Source organism: Emys orbicularis, chromosome 2 (genome assembly GCF_028017835.1).
Source record: "Emys orbicularis isolate rEmyOrb1 chromosome 2, rEmyOrb1.hap1, whole genome shotgun sequence".
NCBI lineage: Eukaryota > Metazoa > Chordata > Testudines > Emydidae > Emys > Emys orbicularis.
The window spans coordinates 39,793,194-39,815,374 of NC_088684.1; the positions used below are offsets into that span (position 1 = coordinate 39,793,194).

The following is a 22,181-nucleotide window of genomic DNA, read 5'->3' on the forward strand; positions in this document are numbered from 1 at the left end:
CTGTTTTGTTTTGTGGGGTTTTGTGGGGGAGAAGAGTGGAGTACACATATATGAGATCCACAAACTGAAGAGATCCACTGGCCAGAAGTCTCATGTAGAGGGGTGGGATGAGGTCAACAATGAAGGCTGCTGTAGCCAAGCTGCACAGGTGCTTGACTCCTACTTCCAAGTTGGGTAATAGCATTTTATCTGTCTAGCTTTTCTGCTGGTGTACCACACAAGCTCTGCTTATTTGTATGTTGCAAGGGAGACAGAATTTCACACTTAAAGTTTGTTAAAAACATCTTAAAACATAACTGATAATATTTGACTGATTTCCTACTACTTTCTGAACAATGCGCAGTTCACTGTTGACTACATTTAAAACAATATTTTTTTATTTGGTCATGAAACTACAGAAATCAAAACTGATAAACTAAATTTGTAGATGAATGTTCCAAAATGGAAACATTTTATAGAAATTCTTGTGAAAACTTTAGGGACTCTCTTCTTACTGATGTTAGCAGGAAATGAGCAGGATCATCCTATCAGTCTCACTCACTCACTGTGTGATAAATAACCAGTCAATTAATAGTCTCTCTCCCTCCCATAGCTACTGTATATTATTGCTAAGTTACATGTTACAAAATCTCTCTGTGTCCTCCGCAAGGAACAAGAATATAAGTTAACCTCATGATTAGATTTCAGAGTTTCAAACAATAAAAAATTCAGTGGAAATTATACTCTTTAGAGAAAATATTACTTCAAATAATTGCAGGAAACAGGCTTATTTTTCAAAATATTTTAAAGTACATGGCGTATCTACTGAGCATTACAAATAATCATTGTACACTTATTTGGTTGTCATTCACTGTAACATTGCTCTTTAATTCATTTGGTTTTACTACAGATGCCTCATTATTCCCACTAGAATTCAGCATTAACAACCAATTAAAAATAATTGTTTATGCTGCTTCATGATTTTAGCAACTATTAATACAAGCAACATGTGAAAAGTGAGTACCTCCCCCACAGCCTAGCTGCCAAAAAAGACTTCAAGGCTGCATATAAAACCCCACAATTAAATAATAAAAACTATTTTTAGTTAAGATTGAAAGTCTTTTTCACGGAAATAATAACAGTTTACAGCAAGTCCAATGCACAATATCTTCATGCAAGGGTCTATCATGAGCAAAAAGGGTCAGGGCTAAACCAGTACCAGCCTTGGCTCCAAAATAAACTTTCCACGACTTTGGTTCAACACATTTACTTACTCAAACTTTCACTAAAAAAATAATCCTTTGATGATTTTAAGTTATCAAGTTCTGTTTTATCCAATGACCAACTGCAGACTTTTATGTTGTACAATTGAAAGAAAAGCACCTGCAAATAAATCTACTCACCTTTTATATTTTACCAGGATGTGCAACCCTAAATAATGCCAAGTCATTGTTAGAAATCTATTCTTAAATTACATATGTGGTATCTCATTGGGAGCTGGTGTAATTTTCTTTGGATGGCTTCTCAATGTGCCTCTTTCCAGCAAGTTAAAGAAAATAAATATTCACCAACATTTATCCATGTATCTCACTATGTATAATGAGATAGTATGGTGATTAAAACGCAGTGGAGAAACGGAAAATGGAAGAGAAACCAGGACAAATGAGCAAGTAATGTGGTTTAGGGACACAAACATGGAAAGTTTATTAAAAAGTTGGGCATGCAAATAGCTACATTTCCTAGGCAACTCTAAGGGCATGTCTACACTGCTTCTGCAGTTTGGACTACGGGGGTGTGAATAGCAGTGCACACCAAAGTGTTGCACTGTAACTCCACTCCCTGGATGCGCAGGTATGAAATACCAGGTTTTTACTCACAGTAATGTAATCCTGTTTGAAGAGAACTAAATTAATGCGAACTCGGAACCATTCAGTTTGCACCTGCAGCATCCATACAGGGAAATAACAGCACAGCACTTTGGTGCACACTGCTATTCAAACTCCTGTAGTCCAAACTGTGGGGCAGTGTAGATATGCCCTAAGTTATTCAGCACTAACAACAAAAATAATCACCTTACCTCATTCTCTGTTTTAAAATATTGCAGTTTATAAGCTTCATTTCCAAAAAGACCACCTTTAAAAACTGGAAGCAAAATCTTACTGAGGGAAACAGAAAGGAGCACAAACTCTGGCAAGTTAAGTGTAAAAAATACAATTAGGCAGGCCAAAAAAGAATCTGAAGATCAACTAGCAAAAAACACAAAAACTAACAGCAATTTTTTTTAAAGTACATCAGCAGCACGGAGCCAGCCAAAAAAATAGTGAGCCAAGGGACAATCAAGATGCTAAAGGAGAATTCAAGGAAGACATGGTCGTTGCACAGAAGCTAAATTAATTCTTTGTATTGGATCTTCACTGTAGAGGATGTATGGGAGATTCCCACACGATTCATTCTTTTTAGGTAACAAATCTGAGGAACTGCCCCAAATTGAGGTGTCAAAAGAGGAGTTTTGGAACAAACTGATAAATTAAAAAGTAATAAGACACAAGGACCAGATGGCATTCACCCAAGAGTTCTGAAGGAACTCAAATATGAAGTTGCAGAACTACTAACTATGGTAGTAACCTATTGCTTAAATCAAGCTCTGTACCATGTGACTGGAAGATAGCTAATGTAAGAGCTATTTTTAAAAAAAACTCCAGAGGCAATCTGGGCAAATAAAGGCCAGTAAGCCTAACTTCAGTATGGGGCAAATTGGTTGAAACTGGCAAAGAATTACGAACACGTAGATGAACATGATTTGTTGGGGAAGAGCCAACACGTTTTTTGTAAATGGAAATCATAACTCACCAATCTTTACGGGAGTCAACAAATATGTGGACAAGGATGATCGAGTTGATATAGTGTACTTGAACTTTCAGAAAGCCTTTGACAAGGTCCCTCGTCAAAGGTTCTTAAGCAAAGTAGGCAGTCATGGGATAAGAGGCCCAAGTCGCTGCTCTGGAAATTTCCGAGATAGGGCATCTTTAAGGAATGCAACCGAGGTAGAAATTGACCTCATGGAGTGCGTACAGATTCCGGACAGAGGCAACAGGTTGCACTCTTGATAAGTGATTAATGAAACTCAAGGACTTCCTGAAGTCCTTAGTCCTGTCCAAGTAGAATGCTAGTGTTCTTCTAATATCTAGCATATGCAGAATCACCTCCCTGTTGTCACAATGTTTTGGGGAAAAAACAGGAAGATGGATCTGTTGATTCATATAGAAAGTGGAGGCAACTTTAGGGAGAAACTTGGAATGAGGCCTCAGAGTTACTTTGTCTTTAAAAAAGACTGCATATGGTGGATGTGCCATTTCTCCTATGCCCCTAGCTGAGATGATGGCAATTAAAAATGCTGTCTTCATGGACAGCTGTAAGAGAGAGCAAGTTGCCTCTAGTCAAAAGGGAGGTCTAGTCAAAGCTCTGAGAATTAGGTCAAGATCCCACGTTGGAGCGGGTGGTCTCACATGCATGAAGAGTTCCAATGCCCTTAAGGAATCTCTGCGTCAGCAGGTAAGCAAACACCAAGTATCCATCTACCTGATGGTGGAAAGCCATTATGTCCACAAGATGTAGCTTAAGGAAGCTGAGTGAGTTTTGACCTCTTAAGGTCTAAAATGTAGTCTAAAATCAGAGGGATGGAAGACGAGGTTAGGTCTGTGTGCTTAGAATGACACAAAACTTGGAATCATTTCCATTTTTGTAGGTAAGTACGTTGAGTGGTCGACTTTTGGCTGACAACAACACGTCTTTCACCTCATGAGAGCATTCTACCTCTAAGGTTTGGAACCAAGAAGGAGCCAAGCCTGGAGGTGGAGGGTGAAGGACCAGCCCATCGTTTTCAGAGAGCAGGTGGGTAATGGGCCAAAGAGGACCTGTAGGACATATCGTCATCTGTTTCAGGTAAGGGAACCAGACTTGTCTTGGCCAGGAGGGGGCAATCAGAATAACTCTTGCTTTCTCTCGTTGAATTTTCAGCAGGACCTTGGATAGAATAGGAAAGAGGTGACAAGCATATAGGAGGTTTCTGTTCCATGGAAAGATGAGGGTGTCTCCAGTGAATGTTTCCCCAGGCTGGCCCTGGAGCAGTAACGAGGACATTTCTTATTCTGGTAAGTAGTGAAGAGATCTGTAGTTGGGGTTATGCAAAGGGTGAATATGTCTCTAAGCACCTCAAAGTTCAGTTCCCATTTGTGGTCATGAGAAAAGTTACAACTGAGACCGCTGGCTGTCATGTTCTGTATCCCTGGTACATTGACAGCTGAGATGAGCACATAGTGATAGATGCACCAATTCCAAAGTTTGAGTACTTCTGTGCAGAGGTAGGGAGATATGGTGCCCTCATGGTGATTTATATAAAACATACAGGTCATATTGTCTGTCATGACCTTTGTGTGGGTGTTCTTGATGAAAGGCAGAATGTGTGCACAGGTGTTCCTGACGGCCCTTAGCTCCAAAAGACTGATATGGAGGGTCACTTCTGTGGAAGACAACTTGTCTTGAACCTTGTAGTCATTTAGGTGAGCTCCCCAGCTTATTAGGGAAGCATCCGTCATTAGAGTCAGTGTTGTTGGCGGCTGTATGATTGGAACACCTGCTCGGACATTGGATGTGTCTTTCCATCAGTTCACGGAGTGCTTTACTATGGAGGTCAGTGATAGCAGTTTGGTTAGTCTGTCCCTCTTCAGGGAATAGACAGAAGTGAGCCACATCTTAAGACACCTCATGAACATCCAGACATTTGGGGCAACGAAGGTGCATGTTGCACTATGACCTACCAGCTGCAGGCAGTTCCTGGCCAGTGTTTGAGGGCTGGCCTGGCCTGTCTCTGTGAGACTCATAGTGGTTATGAGTCTGTGTAGCGGGAAGAACGCTTTTGCTTTTACTGCGTTGAGGTCGGCACCGATAAAATCCATTCGCTGTATTGCGGTCAGTGTTGATTTCTGTAATTTGAGCTGTAGACCCAGCTGTGCAAATGTGGCTCATACGGCATCATGAAATGAGGGAGCCCTGAAGAGGTAGTCATTTGGGTATGGGTAGACCACAATGCCCAATGTTCGCAGGTGCGCCGCTACGATGGAAATAACATTGAAGAATACCCTGGGTGCGGACAAGAGGCCGAATGGGAGCACCCTCCACTGATAATGGTCCTGCCTGAAGGTAAACTGTAGAAATCTTCTGTGCAGTGGTCGTATCAAGATGTGGAAGAAGGCATCTTGTAGCTCAAGGGCCAAAAATCAATCTACTTGCTCTAGAGCTGGAATAATGGCTGCTAGCATGACCATCTTGAACTTCCAAACCCTCACATATTTGTTTAATGCACTTAGATCAAGACTTGGCCTCCAACCTCTCTTCGCCTTGGGGATCATGAAATAATGGGAATAAAACCCTTTGCCCCTGAGTTGCTGGGACTGGTTCTATGGTCCCTATGCATAGCACATGATCTGTTTCCTGCTGAAGTAGGCTTTTGTGAGAAGGGTGCCTGAAGAGGGATGGGGAAGGAGGGTGGGAATGGGGGATAGATCTGTTCGAGGTGATCTTCTCCCAACTGCTGTGAAAGAGGGCCAGGTAACTTCCAAAAGGGCACACCAGGGGTGTAGATGGCAGCTAATGTTGGTAGGTATAGTTGTTCGGGCCCTTGACCAACCTGTCAAAGGTGCTTAGAAGAGGCGGTCTGCGAGGTTGTGGATTGGGGTGCTGACTACTTGTGCTTCTGAACTCTGGACCTCTTATGTTGTAGCTTGTAATAGTGCTCAGATGGTGGGTATTGAGGAGGTCGTGACCTGTACTGTGGCTGAGAGCTATATCTTCTCTTCTGTCCTGCAGAGTAGATTCCCAGGGAGCATAATCCCAGGAATCCTTCAACATGTGGAGAAAAGAGTCTGCCTTCTCCACAAAGAGCTTGGGTTTTTAAAACGGGAGAACTTCCGCCGTCGTCTGAAGCTCTTTGGGCAACCTGGAAAGTGTAGCCAAGAAGCCAGCCTCATTACCACTGCTGTGGAGACTTAGTGGGCCACTGTATCAGCTGTATCGAGTGCCATCTGTAGCACAGTTCTGGCTACTAACTGTCTCTCTCTGACAATGGCCTGAAACTGCTCCCTTTGTCTCTCCGGTAAATGTTCCAGAAACACATTGAGTTTCCTATAATTAATAAAATTATATTTGGCCATGACAGCTTGGTAGTTTGTGACTATAAATACACCTTCCTCCCAAAAATATCTAGCCTTTTCCAAATCCGTTTGTATGGGGTCAACTTGGCATAATGTTACTTGCCTCATGAATTAACCACATCCACTACAATGGAGTTGGGTTGTGTACGTTGAAACAGGAAGACTGCCTCTTTGGGAGGGATGTAGTATTTTTTGTCAGCTCTCTTTCAGGTTGGTATGATGGAGGCTGGTGTCTGTCAGATGACTTTGGCAGGATCTAAAATCACCTCATTAATTGGGAGGGCAATTCTGGACATGGAGGAACTGTGCAGAATATACACCAGCTTGTGATGTGCATCTGCCACCTCATTTAGGGTAATCTGCAGCTCATGCCACGATCATGGGTCAGCTTGATGGAATTGAGGAGGATCCTTATATTGTGATGGCAGACCATGATGAGAGGCCAGGGAAATTACATCCTCCTGGTCACTGTCAGATTCATCACTGAGTAACAGTGGCGCTGACTGGGTATTGATGGTACATGGCCCGTTGCTGAGGGCGATTCTGGGTGCTGGGATGAGCTCAGTACAGGGGCCCTAGTCCCGAGTAATGGGGATTGCCATTCTTTCCCAACTGTCAGGTCTCTAGGGTACTGGAACTCTTGTGGTACTGTTGGCTCACTCAGTACTGAGGAAGAGTGTCTGTGGCATGTTGTCAACACTGATAGTTGTGAAGGTGAAGAGCGCTTTCTAGATTGGAGCTTTGCTGCATCTGGTACCAAAGGTTTTCTCGGTGCCACTGATACCAGTCAGCTCTGTGTTTTTGGGGAACCAGGGCGCAGTGTCTGGCCTGTCTGACTCATGAGGGACGCCCCCTCCCCCCGCCGGTCTCTGCTTGAACCAAGACCGATCAGAGAAAAGGCTTGCAAAGAGCAGTGAAGGGCGTTGGGAGACACACCTAGACCCCTCCTGACAAGGGTGACAAGAGTAAGACATCTCTATTTGCATACAGAATGGAGAGCAGAGACAACTCCCCTAGTCTCACCTGCATGAAAGATGGGACAGGGATTAGCGTACAGAATGAAGAACAGAGAACCGCACTGAACTCTGGGACCAGAAAAGCAGGGAAGCACTGCATCATGGGAATCTCTGCTCCAGATGTTAATGAACCTACACCTGCCCACACCCAGCTCAGCAATTATCAGACCAATTCTAGTAATGAATCCTTGATTGATATCCAAAATACTAAAGCAGCCTAGTTAAATTGTGAGCTTCCTGGAAGAAAACACCACCCATAGCCAAGAGTGATCAGCTCCTATTGTCTAGCCTAAAGAAAACCCTTGAGTCATCAGTTTACACATAAACAAATCTAGTGTTCTCCCTTGAACCATTGTTGTTTCTCTACAAAAACCCCTACCTATGTTCAAGTAAGTGTTCTGATGCTTAGATCCAAACTATGCATTAGTTCCACTGGGACTCCATCTTCTCCTGACTGACTGTGCTGGGGGCTCTGCCTGTCTCCAGCACTCAGGACCCTGAGCTACCACCATCACCTGGGAACCCCGACCAGTTCAAGCCTCATGGAGTGGGTGAGATCCCCCTCTTTCTCTCTCTCTGTGTTTTCCTTTCTACCTTAGGTATTAACCTTTAATAATGTATGTTATGTTGGTTTAGCCCTCCTTGTGTAGTTATCACTATTATTCAATAAATAACTTTTATGGTTAAGCTGGCTGCTTCTCTCTCTCTTGCTGAACTTTACTCCTTTGTGTTTTTAGCTTCCCCCATTTACTCTGCAGCAACGCTTCTTTTACCTAAGCTAAAGATCCCTGCAGTGCCCAAAATACTGTGGGGTTTGCTCATCAAGTAGGTTACTACCAGTACAATTGTGATGTGGGAGTGAGGATAGGGACGTGCTGAATCTGGGACACATAAGGGTGGCAGCTTGAAAGTGCTGCTTGACCCAGTCCATTGAGCCCAGGGGCACATAAGGGAGGAGGGGGATAGCTTGAAAGTGCTGCTTGATCCAGCCCATTGAGTCCAGAGACATATAAGGGGTCAGCTTGAAAGTGCTGATTGACCCGGTCTGCTCAGACTTGCACTGTTAATGTGTGTGTGTGTGTGTGTGTGTGTGTGTGTGTGTGTGTGTGTGTGTGTGTGTGTGTGTGTGTGTGTGTGAGTGAGTGAGTGAGTGAGTGTTCATCTAGTTCTGGAGCTGGAGGAACCCAGCCCTAGGGAACCTAGGTCCTGCAGGATAGCTCCATTGGAAGGGAACTTACATAAGGGAGAAGTAGAGCGCCATATGAAAACACACATGACACAAGCAGTACACTGATAGAATTACAGAATCTCCCCCCCCCCCCCCCCGAAGAGTAACCCGAATAAATGAGCAGTATAGTATTTGTTTTTGTCCTTAGAGCATGTCCTTAGAGCATGGTACCACTGCCTCAGAGACTGAGCCCCTGGCATCTCTAGGTGGTATGGCAGCGCTCATAGTGGAGGCACCTTGATGGTTCTAGGTACTAGGCTTTGGAGCCGCCAGTACCAAGATGGCTGATCGCACTGGGGAACCTCTCTGGCTGGCCAATGATTCAATTTGGAGGTTTGGAGCCCTTTTCCTCAAGCCTTTACAGAGGAATCTGCTGTTTTTCCCCATAACTCTACCCCCTTTGAAGTTGAAGGCTCTAGGGATGATCCGTGATCAGGACCAGAGTCCCCCGGAAGCTGAAGTGCCTTGGACATAAAGAGGAGTTTTAACTTCAGCTCCCAGTTCTTGGAAGACCTCAGCTTTAGTTGGTGGCAGAGGAAGCACTTCTGAAGGATATGGGACTCTCCCAGGTACCAAACACAGTGAGAGTGTCTGTCTGTTACAGGAATTAACTCCTTGCAGGAGAGGCACCTCTTGAAGCCGGAATGCCCCTGGAGGGGCTATCACCCTCTAGCAGTGAGGAATGCAGAAGGAAGTTCTTCTTTCCCCTGGAGGAATGGGAGATTCCCCTCATAAAGTATAGGAAACATAACATTCTTTTTCTTCTCTTTTTTTTTTTACTTCCAAGGAAGTAAAAAGGAAACACTAACTATTAAGGAGAACAAAAGAAACAAAAACAAACAACTACTACTTATGCTAATGACACAGATAAGGAAGGGACAACTGCTCAGTCCTTGAAGGCCAAAGGTGGTCCAAAACAAACTGAGGGGGGTTCGCTTGGGCAGTGCTAGATAGCCTTGAGGCAGACCAAAAGGTAGGGAGAGCATATGTGTGGGTTAAAAGGACACTGCCACCTAAAATCTTTGATTAGAGGCTCAAGAGCACAGATACACCTACAGCGGAGTATCCAGAGGGACACTACTTGAAGAAAAACATCTGCTCAGTGTGCAGCTCCAGTCAAAAAAGCTAACAGAATTATCTGAATCATTTGGAAAGGGATAGCTAATAAGAGAGAAAATATCATAATGCCAATATATAATTCCATGGTATGCCCACACCTTGAATAATACATGCAGTTCTGGTCTCCCCATCTCAAAAAGATATATTAGAATTGGAAAAAGTACAGAGAAAGACAACAAAATGATCAGAGGTAAGGAATAGCTTCCATATAAGGAGAGATTTTAAAAGTCCAGGACTGTTCAGCTTAGAAAAAAGATTACTAAGGGGGATATTACAGAAGTCTATAAAATTATGAGTGGTGTGGAGAAATTAAGTGTTATTTACCCTTTCATATAACACAAGAACCAGGGGTCACCCAATGAAATTAACAGGCAGCACATTTAAAACAAATATAAGGAAGTACTTCTTCACACGCTCACGGTCAACCTGTGGAACTCATTCCCAGGGGATGTGGTAAAGGTCAAAAGTATAACTGGGTTCAAAAAAGAATTAGATACGTTCATGGAGGATAGGTCTGTCAACGAGTATAAGCCAAGATGATCTGGAATGGAACCCTATGCTCTGGCTGGATGTCCCTAAACCTCTGACTCCAAAAGCTGGGACTGGTCAACAGGGTATGGATCAAACAATAAACTGTTCATTTCATTCCCTCTGAAGCATCTGGCACTGGCCACTCTTGGAAGACAGGATACTGGGTTAGACGGACCATTGGTCTGACCCAGTATGGCCATTCTTACATTCTTGTATAATAGGGCACACATTATCTGTTTGTTCTAACTTGTGACCCTCCCTTTACTAACTTTTTTCTTTACCAGTTATCCTCATTTCCTTTGTCTTATATGGGTCCTAATCCTGCAAATTCTTACTTATGCAAATGAGCACACTGACTGTACATGAACTTCTCAATATCTACATCAGCAACTCACAGAAGTAAAGGCTTGCAGGACAGTACACTTAGTCATAAATCCTGCAAAGACTTGCACACATTTAGCTTCATGCCTTGTGAGAGTTTCCATTGACTTCAAACGGGAGTATGTGCAGGGCAGCAAATTAAGCATGTTTGAGTCTTTGAAGGATTGGAGCCTAGACTCTAACAGCCAAGTTTTTAAGAGATATTTAGGCATCTAAAAATGCAGATAGGTGGTACCTAATGGGATTTTCAGAAGGGTCCCCAAGTCACAAAGGGAGTTGGATGCCTAGGTACTTTTGAAAACCCCACTAGGCATCTATCTATATTTTTAGGCAGCTAGCTACATTTAAAAATCTGATGCTAAGTTCTTTGGGACAACAGTGTCCTTTTTATTACTGTAAAGTGTTTTGTGATTTTACAGAACTATTTCAATATTAAAATAGATAAAAAATACAGTTTCATATTCATGGCGCTCAAAACCAGAAGGCATCTGATTGTCTCACAAAAATATAACCACAATTACAAACTGTAGATAAAAAAATATTTGAAAAATAAGAAAGTGGATCTAGCATTAAAAAAAATCTACCAATATCCTAACATCAAGGAATCAAGCTAATACATGTTTGTTATACAACAGTTTATCTTCACTTCCAGATTTTTTTTTTTTTTGAGAATGCACAAATCTATTTGCACAACCTCCTTTAATTTTTGCAAAAAAAAACAGACAGAACATAACTGCAACATTTTTTACTTTTTTGCAAATATGAAAAACTGGATATTTATTTTAACTGGTGAATATCTTTCATATACCTCAACACATGAACTAATTTTTCATTTTCCTGGCAGATGCTTTGGTTGCAAAACCCCGGAAATGTTATTGATAAAACAGAGAAGGTCACCAGGAGAAATTTTGGGCAGAGGAGACAATTAACATCCCTAAGCTCCCATGCCCTTCACCACCCAATTCTCTCATTCATAACTCACTCCTTTATTATTATCATCATCATCATCTGTTTGTATTTCAATAGAACCTTCATGCCTCAATCCAGGATAAGGGCCTCATTGTGCTGTACACTGTACAAACACATAACAAAAATATTTTGTTTACAAGTAAATATCTGACTCCTCTTTTCCAGCTGTCCTCTTTCCCAGAGGTGAAAATGACATTTGGGAGGGGAGAGAGAAACCCGCTTAGAAGCTATGAACCAAGGACCTGACTCAAAGCCCAATGAAGTCAATAGATAGTATCTCATCAACTTCAGGAGGTTCTATATTAAGCCACAATCCTGAAGCCCTTACTCAGAAAAACTCCAATTTTCACACCCTATCCTATAATGAAGTCAATGAGAGTTTTCTCTCAGTACGGAATAAGTAAAGTGAAGGCTTTGGTATTTGGCCATATACAAGTGAATAAATTTGTATGCAGAAGGGGTAATGGAAGATCCAATGGTTATGCTTCCCCAATAAGAATTTTTAAGTTTAACATGAAAAATGCATTGTTGTCATATTTTATACCATTGAGTGGTCTCAATAAAGAAAAAAATCTGTTAGGCTTTCCACAAATATTATGCTAACTTTGGATAATTTCTGAGTGTCAGTGTGCATGTGCGCACATGTGCACGTATGTATATACATACACGTTTGCCTGTGTGCACACATGGGGATGAAAAAAGAGATTTGACAAGGAGCTAGGACTCGGGGGAGAACTGGGACTGGCTAGGGGAGAAAAGTATGTGATCATGTAATTTAAGACTGTATCATAATGCGCACACACAAGGGAGTCAAATTAAGGTTACACTGGAAACCTTAATTGAGGCATTTCATAACTTCTGAATGCTTGCCTTTGCAACCTTAGTAACGTTCTTTTAAAGACACCATAATAGAGGCCCAACTTCAATGTATACCCCAAATTAAGCAACACAGTAAAAGAACTAAAAAAGAGCCACCGTGGCTTAACAACCATGTAAAAGAAGCAGTGAGAGATAAAAAGACTTCCTTTAAAAAGTGGAAGTCAAATCCTAGTGTGGCAAATAGAAAGGAGCATAAATGCTGCCAAATTAAGTGCAAGAATGTAATAAGAAAAGCCAAAGAGGAGTTTGAAGAACGGCTAGCCAAAAACTCCAAAGGTAATAACAAAATGTTTTTTAAGCACATCAGAAGCAGGAAGCCTGCTAAACAACCAGTGGGGCCCCTTGATGATCGAGATACAAAAGGAGCGCTTAAAGATGATAAAGTCATTGCGGAGAAACTAAATGGATTCTTTGATTCAGTCTTCATGGCTGAGGATGTTAGGGAGATTCCCAAACCTGAGCCAACTTTTGTAGGTGACAAATCTGAGGAACTGTCACAGATTGAAGTGTCACTAGAGGAGGTTTTGGAATTAATTGATAAACTTAACATTAACAAGTCACCGGGACCAGATGGCATTCACCCAAGAGTTCTGAAAGAACTCAAATGTGAAGTTGCAGAACTATTAACTAAGGTTTGTAACCTGTCCTTTAAATCAGCTTCTGTACCCAATGACTGGAAGTTAGCTAATGTAACGCCAATATTTAAAAAGGGCTCTAGAGGTGCTCCCGGCAATTACAGACCGGTAAGTCTAACGTCGGTACCGGGTAAATTAGTCGAAACAATAGTTAAGAATAAAATTGTCAGACACATAGAAAAACAAACTGTTGAGCAATAGTCAACACGGTTTCTGTAAAGGGAAATCGTGTCTTACTAATCTATTGGAGTTCTTTGAAGGGGTCAACAAACGTGGACCAGGGGGATCCAGTGGACATAGTGTACTTAGATTTCCAGAAAGCCTTTGACAAGGCCCCTCACCAAAGGCTCTTACGTAAATTAAGCTGTCATGGGATAAAAGGGAAGGTCCTTTCATGGATTGAGAACTGGTTAAAAGACAGGGAACAAAGGGTAGTAATTAATGGTAAATTCTCAGAATGGAGAGGGGTAACTAGTGGTGTTCCCCAAGGGTCAGTCCTCGGACCAATCCTATTCAACTTATTCATAAATGATCTGGAGAAAGGGGTAAACAGTGAGGTGGCAAAGTTTGCAGATGGTACTAAACTGCTCAAGATAGTTAAGACCAAAGCAGATGTGACGAACTTCAACAAGATCTCACAAAACTAAGTGAATGGGCAACAAAATGGCAAATGAAATTTAATGTGGATAAATGTAAAGTAATGCACATTGGAAAAAATAACCCCAACTATACATACAATATGATGGGGGCTAATTTAGCTACAAAAAGTCAGGAAAAAGATCTTGGAGTCATCGTGGATAGTTCTCTGAAGATGTCCACGCAGTGTGCAGAGGCAGTCAAAAAAGCAAACAGGATGTTAGGAATCATTAAAAAGGGGATAGAGAATAAGACTGAGAAAATATTATTGCTCTTATATAAATCGATGGTACGCCCACATCTCGAATACTGCATACAGATGTGGTCTCCTCATCTCAAAAAAGATATACTGGCACTAGAAAAGGTTCAGAAAAGGGCAACTAAAATGATTAGGGGTTTGGAATGGGTCCCATATGAGGAGAGATTAAAGAGGCTAGGACTCTTCAGCTTGGAAAAGAGGAGACTAAGAGGGGATATGATAGAGGTATATAAAATCATGAGTGATGTGGAGAAAATGGATAAGGAAAAGTTATTTACTTATTCCCATAATACAAGAACTAGGGGTCACCAAATGAAATTAATAGGCAGCAGGTTTAAAACAAATACAAGGAAGTTCTTCTTCACGCAGCGCACAGTGAACTTGTGGAACTCCTTACCTGAGGAGGTTGTGAAGGCTAGGACTATAACAGGGTTTAAAAGAGAACTGGATAAATTCATGGAGTTTAAGTCCATTAATGGCTATTAGCCAGGATGGGTAAGGAATGGTGTCCCTAGCCTCTGTTTGTCAGAGGATGGAGATGGATGGCAGGAGAGAGATCACTTGATCATTGCCTGTTAGGTCCACTCCCCCTGGGGCACCTGGCATTGGCCACTGTCGGTAGACAGGATACTGGGCTAGATGGACCTTTGGTCTGACCCAGTACGGCCGTTCTTATGTTATGTTCTTATGTTCTTTTAACAGTTTATTTGTGTGTGTGGGAGGTATATATGTACATTGTTATAAAAAAGCATTGCTTCTATTGAGCTCAAATTTATGCAGAACAGAATGGTACAGTTTAGTCTGAGTGTTCTACTTGTTATCTCAAGAAAGAGGCAAAAATTTAAGTAGATGAGATACTACTATGACTGCATTAATTACACATACTATTTCCATACTTAAAAGCACTGAAATAGTTTATTGTTAGAAAGAAAACTGCTCTGTGGGGCCAATTACAGCTGGTGCAAGAGCTCCATATGTGTGATATAAAAAAAAGTTTAATTCTTCATACAAATGTTTTTCTTCTCCTTTTAAAGTTAAGTAGAAAGATAAGTCCATCGAATACAAATATTTTAAATTCTATGAATCCTTGGTGAATTTACCAAATAGCCATATTTTAATTTTCAGTCTCTAGTATTTTTAAAGTAAAATACGATAATAAAACTGGGAAGCTGTTTTTATAGAGTTTTTTTAAAGTGCATAAAAAGTGTAAGACATAAAAAGTGGGAAGACATAACTTTTCTCACTCCCTTTTCATCTTACCTGAAGTGTAAGGCGTTTAACTGCATTCCACACTATCCCAATGAATTCTTTCATTCTCTCCTCAGGACTTCTGCAGCATTCAGATGAGGTCAGCATGGCTTTCAATGGAAGTGACAAAGGCCTAGATTCTAAAGCAAACAACATACACTGGTTACTTGGATGATATGTACCCTCACTTAGTAACTGATTACTAGTACATTATTTTTTTCTTTAAAAAGTCTATAAATAGTTTGTCTCCACTCCCCAATTTAAAATGTATGTTTCAGTGTTTACACTGTATAGCAGAAACTTGAGTGGACTAGTATTGTTTTATTTACTAGCTTTAAGCTTAGGAAGGGAATAGTATCAATTAAGTGTGATGAGAAATTCAACATTTTAACAGCATTTAGAGACATCCTAAATTTTTCCAACGTAAGCTGCTAAAAAAATATTACGAAGAATGTTTGACCTAAGCAATTAAAGTCAGTTTTCAACGTGTGACGGCATATTTGATGATGTTCTAGTAATAAGTTTTCCACGTAATTTGCTGCCTGGGTAATCTAAACAAAGATTTAGTTCTGTAAACTTGTTGCAAAGAGCGAGACAGTGTCCATGTTAAAATTCAGGCTTTGACTTGGTATCTTTAATTATTAATTTAAGGAAAGGTTTTTCAGCAAGCATGCCAAAATATTCAAGAAAATTAAACCATCATTTAAATATTGTTCCTAAACTTAAAAATCTAACGGGCTTAAGAAAATTCTAAAATGCATAAAAAATATCATAAAATGTTGGAAAAAATTTCTAATAAGGAAAAAACAAAAAGTAACTGCACCATACTATATTAATAATATATTTAATTTAGTTATAATATGTGAATATAAAAACAATTTAAATGAGGAATTCATTTATAAGTATGCCAGCAGAATCGAACTACCAGACTGTCTCAGTGCTTGGCCCTTTAAGAGGAGATGGGTCTCAACCCCACCTGTGACACAATTAGCTTACCTCCCTGAGTGGTGAGAGCCGGTATGATCATATGATTTATGGGTCATGTAGCTCATTTAGGTCTCTTACGGAAAGAAAGTCCTCGGAGGTAGGGTTACCATATTTCAAGTTGCTAAATAGAGGACACTGCTGGTGAGAGGGGAAGCTGGAGGGGCAATACCATAACATGCCACCCTTACTTCTGTGCTGATGGCGGCGGCACTCTCTTCAGAGTTGGGCACCTGGCCAGCTGCTGCTGCTGTCTAACTGCCCAGGTCTGAAAGCAGCAACGCTGCTAACAGCAGCACAGACATACAGGTGGCAAATCCAGTAAACTCACACGTCATTATTAGGGCATGCCAGGAACTGAAGTCCTACTGGAATCAATGTTGGAAACAGGACGAGCAAGGAAAACCACGGACATTTGTTCATATATCAAAAATCTACCTGAACGGAGATCGGACAAACAAAAAAGAGGTCATATCTGGAAACACCTTGACATGTGGTAACCCTACTCGCAGCGACGGTTCCAGGCACCAGTGCTCCAAGTGCGTGCCTGGGGCGGCAAGCCACGGGGGGCACCCTGCCGGTCCCTGCGAGGGTGGCAGTCAGGTAGCCTTCGGCGGCATGCCTGCAGGAGGTCCACTGGTCCCACGGATTCGGCAGCAATTCGGCGTCGGGTATGCCGAAGCTGTGGGACCAGCGGACGTCCCGCAGGCATGCCGCCGAAGGCAGCCTGCCTGCTGTGCTTGAGGCGGCAAAAAAGCTAGAGCCGCCCCTGCCTACTCGGAGGTGGAATGGGGTGGAGGAGAGATTAGGAGGAACCCTCCGGGAAGGAAGCTCTGGTAGCTGCTGCTCAGCAAAAGAGCAAGGAGTGACCCAAAGGAGCCCAGGAAGGGCTGACGGGGAAAGACTGAACAGAGCCTGGGAGTGGCTGAATACTGAACCAGAGGGCTTTATGAAGAGTGTCTGGAGTGGAAGAGGGGCTGGATGCAGGGACTGTGCCCAGTTTGAGGCCGGGATATAGACTCTGGGTTTTTTGTACTGGTCTTTTTGACTGGTATACTACAGAATGGGGGGACTTCCATTAAAGTCTTAGCTGTGGGGCCAAGTCACTGGATCAGCCAAACTCTCACAAGAGGAAACTGAGGCAAGGCCACTGGAGAACCACCCTAGGCTCATGAGGCAGTGATCCTGCAACACAGGCCTACCAAATAACTTTTTTTCAGCAGGAGCAGCAATTATATGCATTTTCCACAACAAATATTAAATTATCCCTTTGAGATTTTGGACCATCTTTTGATGTATTCAGCTTCTTCAACTTCTCTATTCTATCACATCCATGAATGGGCAGAGAAAATGGCAAGCATAAATTAAGAATTCTTTCTAGTTCATTTTAAAATGAATTTAAAATCAATAGAATTCTAATGCCTATAGCAGTCTGTAGCATATAAACTCTGCCAAAAAACAACTAACCAACTGCCTTCTTCTGTCCCACATGCATCTTAAAATTGAATCCGGCAAAATCTGACTGTATGCCCTTCTCATAGAAGTTTGGCCATTAGACAATTTCAATCATCTTTGAAAATATAGGGACAAGGCAAAAGATCACATTCTAAAGCACCCCAAAAGGGCAAGAGAGGGGGAGAGACTGAGGCAACAGCATGCTCTCTTAGACATTAATCTGTGATATTTTTTTCCAGTAAAAAGCTATGAGAGGGTAAAAAAAAAAAAAAAAAAAAAAAACTACAGCTGACTAATAATTTAGGCAAAATCCACTTAAAAACTCAATTTCAAAAATGTGATAGATTGTAGTTTATGGACTGCCTTGAAAAAAAAAGACAAAGCTGAATTTTATGTAGTAGGTAAGGAAATAAAGAAAAGGTGAAGAGACGGTCTGAAAAGCAGGAAGGAAAGATTATTTTGGTTGCAGCATTTGGGTTATACTGGAATAGAAAGAGAAAAAAAAAGACATGGGAGAGTATAGAGCAGGACATTGCAATGGTAGTGAGGATGAAAGGAGGTAAGAAATGGTTACTTACTGTAACTGTAGTTCTTTGAGATGTGATGCAGACATTCCAAGTGTATTCCAAGTAGGTGTGTGCATCCGCCGGAGCCAGAGACTTTTGCCTAGCAGTACCTGTACAGGGGAGGCGCTCATGCCTGTAGCCCCTCCCCTAGCTATAATAGGCGGCGCTGTCCTGACCCCCCTCAGTTCCTTCGCACTGACTATCCAGGGGAAGACTCCAATGCAGAGGGGATGGAGAGTGAGTTGTGGAATACATGTCTGCATTACATCTCAAAGAACCACAGTTACAGTAAGTTACCATTTCTTCTTCTTCTTCTTTGAGTAAATGCAGATGTGTATGCCAAGTAGGGGACTAATGAGCAGTACCCCAATCTGGAGGCGGGGTTCAGAGTCTACCTGAGTAAGGATCACAGGACTGCTCTGCAGACATTAGCATCAACTCTGGAAGAAGCAGCAATTTCCTAATGGTCTGCAAATGTATGTGCAGACCACAAATCTGCTGAGGAGGCGTAGCTGATGCTATCTCATAATCAGTCTTGATGCAAGATGTTATCCATCTAGAGATGGTCCACGCAGAGACTACTTGTCCCTTAACGGGGTCCACATATGACATGAAGAGGCGAGGCATGAAACTGTTCTGTTCTGTTCAGATAGAAGGCTAGACAGTGTCTAATGTCTAGCATATGGAAGCGTTGCTCCTCCGGGCAAATACAGCACCTGGTTCAAATGAAACTGAGGCCTGGTCTATACTAGGCGTTTATGTCGAATTTAGCGCCGTTACATCGAATTAACCCTGCACCCATCCACACCACGAAGCTATTTAGTTCGACATAGAGGTCTCTTAAATTCGACTTCTGTACTCCTCCCCAACGAGGGGAGTAGCGCTAAATTCGACATGGCCATGTCGAATTAGGCTAGGTGTGGATGGAAATCGACGCTAATAGCTCCGGGAGCTATCCCACAGTGCACCACTCTGTTGACGCTCTGGACAGCAGTCCGAGCTCGGATGCTCTGACCAGCCACACAGGAAAAGCCCCGGGAAAATTTGAATTCCTTTTCCTGTCTGGGCAGTTTGAATCTCATTTCCTGTTTGGACATCGTGGCGAGCTCAGCAGCACTGGCAACGATGCAGAGCTCTCCAGCAGAGATGGCCGTGCAATCTCAGAATAGAAAGAGGGCCCCAGCATGGACTGATCGGGAAGTCTTGGATCTGATCGCTGTGTGGGGCGATGAGTCGGTGCTTTCCGAGCTGCGCTCCAAAAGACGGAATGCAAAGATCTACGAGAAGATCTCTAAAGCCATGGCAGAGAGAGGATACAGCCGGGATGCAACGCAGTGCCGCGTGAAAATCAAGGAGCTGAGACAAGGCTACCAGAAGACCAAAGAGGCAAACGGACGCTCCGGATCCCAGCCACAGACATCCCGTTTCTACGAGGCACTGCATTCCATCCTAGGTGCGGCCGCCACCACTACCCCACCACTGACCGTGGACTCTGAGGATGGGATATTGTCAACGGCCGGTTCCTCGGACATGTTAGCGGACGGGGAAGATGAGGAAGGAGATGAGGAGGACGAGGCAGTCGACAGCGCTTACAACGCTGATTTCCCCGACAGCCAGGATCTCTTCATCACCCTTACAGAGATCCCCTACCAACCGTCCCCAGCCGTTAACCCGGACAAAGAATCAGGGGAAGGATCATCCAGTAAGTGTTTTAAACATCTAAACATTTATTTTTAACAGAACAGGAATATTAACAATAACAACAATGGGTTTCTCATGATTAGTGTGCCCTAGGCGCTTAACGTTTCAGTCCTGGGCAGTGCAACTATTGAAAAAAAATCTAACAATGTCCGGTTTTGCATGATTGTTCTGCCCAAGCCGCTCTACTGTTTAGTCCCTGCCAGTGCAGCTACAGTAAAATGCGGTCTATATGTCCGGGGATAGAGCTGAAATCCTCAATGGACATCTCCACAAAGCTCTCCTGGAGGTAATTGGAAAGCCTTTGCATCAGGTTCCTGGGGAGAGCGGCCTTATTGGGTCCTCCGTAATAGCAGACATTTCCGCGCCAGGAGACAAGCAAGTACTCCGGGATCATTGCCCTGCAGAGCATGGCGGCATACGGCCCTGGTCTTTGCATGCTTTCCCGAAGCATTCTTTGTTTTTCCGTGTCTGAGATCCTCATCAGGGTGATGTCGCTCATGGTGACCTGCTTTGAATTAGGTAGGGGAATGTTAGTATTGGGACTGCTTGCCCGTTCCTTTACAGAACTGTAACCAGCGGTTTACAGCCACGCGGTGGAGGCGGGAGAGGGGCAGCATACAGGGATCTTTCCCTGGGACAGCCGCGAGGGGGTGGGACAGGGGCAGAGCTCATGCTTGCCGGATTGCTGCCAGCAGGGACTGGCATTGCTTTCAATGTGAAAGGAGGCCAGTGCAACTATTAAAGTTTTAAGCAGCCACAAGTCTACGGCTTACCATGTCGGCCTGCTACACAAATTCCGGTGTCCTGCCCCGCTTCTCTGATCTGCACTGCAAGACCCCAGGCACTGAATGCGAAGGCCGAAAATTCGACCTTGTCCTGAGTGCGCATGTGATAGGTGCTGTGCATGGTCTAGTTCACAGAGAAAGACTATGTTCTTTGTTCACAACTAAATTTATCTTTCTGAGGAATTCACTCCCTTTTTCCCATTCCCACAGCTGCGACTGTCTCCCAACCCAGCCTGGCATCACACTCCCAGAGGCTAGCGCAGATTAGGCGTAGGAAGAAGAGGACACGGGAGGACATGTTCTCGGAACTTATGTGCTGCTCCCGAGCCCAGGCAGCACAGCAGACCCAGTGGAGGGAGAACTTGTCCCAAATGCACCGTTCACACATGGAACGGGAGGAGAGGTGGCGGCAGGAAGACCAGCAGGTGACTCAAACGCTGCTTGGACTAATGAGGGAGCAAACGGACACGCTCCGGCGCCTTGTGGATGTTTTGCAGGACCAGAGACAGGAGGACAGAGCCCCGCTGCAGTGTATCTCTAACCGCCCTCCCCCGCCACCAAGTCCCATACCACCCTCACCCAAAGTCCAAAGAAGGAGGGGCGGCAGAGTCCGTGAAAACTCTCACTCCACCCCTGCAGACTGCTCTACTACTAGAAGGCTCTCATTCCCCAAAATTTGACAAGTCCTTTCCTTCCCGCCTCACCCAAGCCCCCGTCCCAGTTTCACCCCCCAGTTTCATGTGTAGTTGATAATAAAAAATACGTTTCTGTTAATTACTGTTTCCATCATGTTCTTTAGAGGAGAGTCTGTCTGAAGGGGGGGAAGGGGGTTGGTAATTGGACAGGACAGTCACCTTTAGCAGGGTACAGAGGCGGGGGCAGGTTCAGCAGCAGGGCACACACACATTGCAGTCACTAGTTACCCTGGTCAGTCTGGGAGGTGGTTTTAGTGTTCTGTGGGGGGTGGGGGGTGCTCTGTGACTTTGTGGCAGGGGAGGGCAGTTACAGATCTTATGCGGCGGTCCTTATCCTGGATCACAGAGCCACGCAGCAGGGGATCTGTAACCGTCCTCCCCCTGCCACAAAGTCACATAGCCCCCCCACACACAGAGTCCCAAACAGGAGGGGTGGCAGGCTCCGTTGAAACTACCAGTCCACCACCGGGGAGCCTGTCATTCCTGGAGTTTGGAAGCGTCATTTGCATGACTACACTACACCCGCTCCCCACCACAGTCTGCGTCCCAGGTTCAACACTTTCCCACGAAAACAGTAATAAAGAAAACGGTGTTCATTAACAAATTTCAAGTGATTTTATTTTTAAACGTGTGTTGGAAGGGGGGGAACGAGGTATGTAACTGGAGAGGATACTGAACATTTAGTGGGTAAAGAAACGGGGGCAGGTTCAGCTTCTCTGTACACAAACTGAAAAGTCACTGGTTACCCTGCTCACTCAGGAACCTAGCTTTCAAAGCCTCCCGGATGCACAGCGCGTCCCGCTGGGCTCTTCTAATCGCCCGGCTGTCTGGCTGGGCGTAATCAGCAGCCAGGCTATTTGCCTCAACCTCCCACCCCGCCATAAAGGTCTCCCCCTTGCTCTCACA

General features: G+C 43.5%; 1 protein-coding gene across 3 annotated transcripts in view; it reads right to left on the minus strand.

Annotated features, from left to right (window-relative positions):
* The window catches only part of VPS13B (vacuolar protein sorting 13 homolog B), a 947,892-nt gene that overhangs the window by 441,250 nt on the left and 484,461 nt on the right, over window positions 1-22,181 (minus strand). For all 3 annotated transcript variants that reach the window (XM_065397834.1, XM_065397833.1, XM_065397835.1), the window contains exon 21: window positions 15,102-15,229. In XM_065397834.1, coding sequence (XP_065253906.1) covers window positions 15,102-15,229 — 128 coding nt within the window. The remainder of the gene's footprint in view (window positions 1-15,101; window positions 15,230-22,181) is intronic.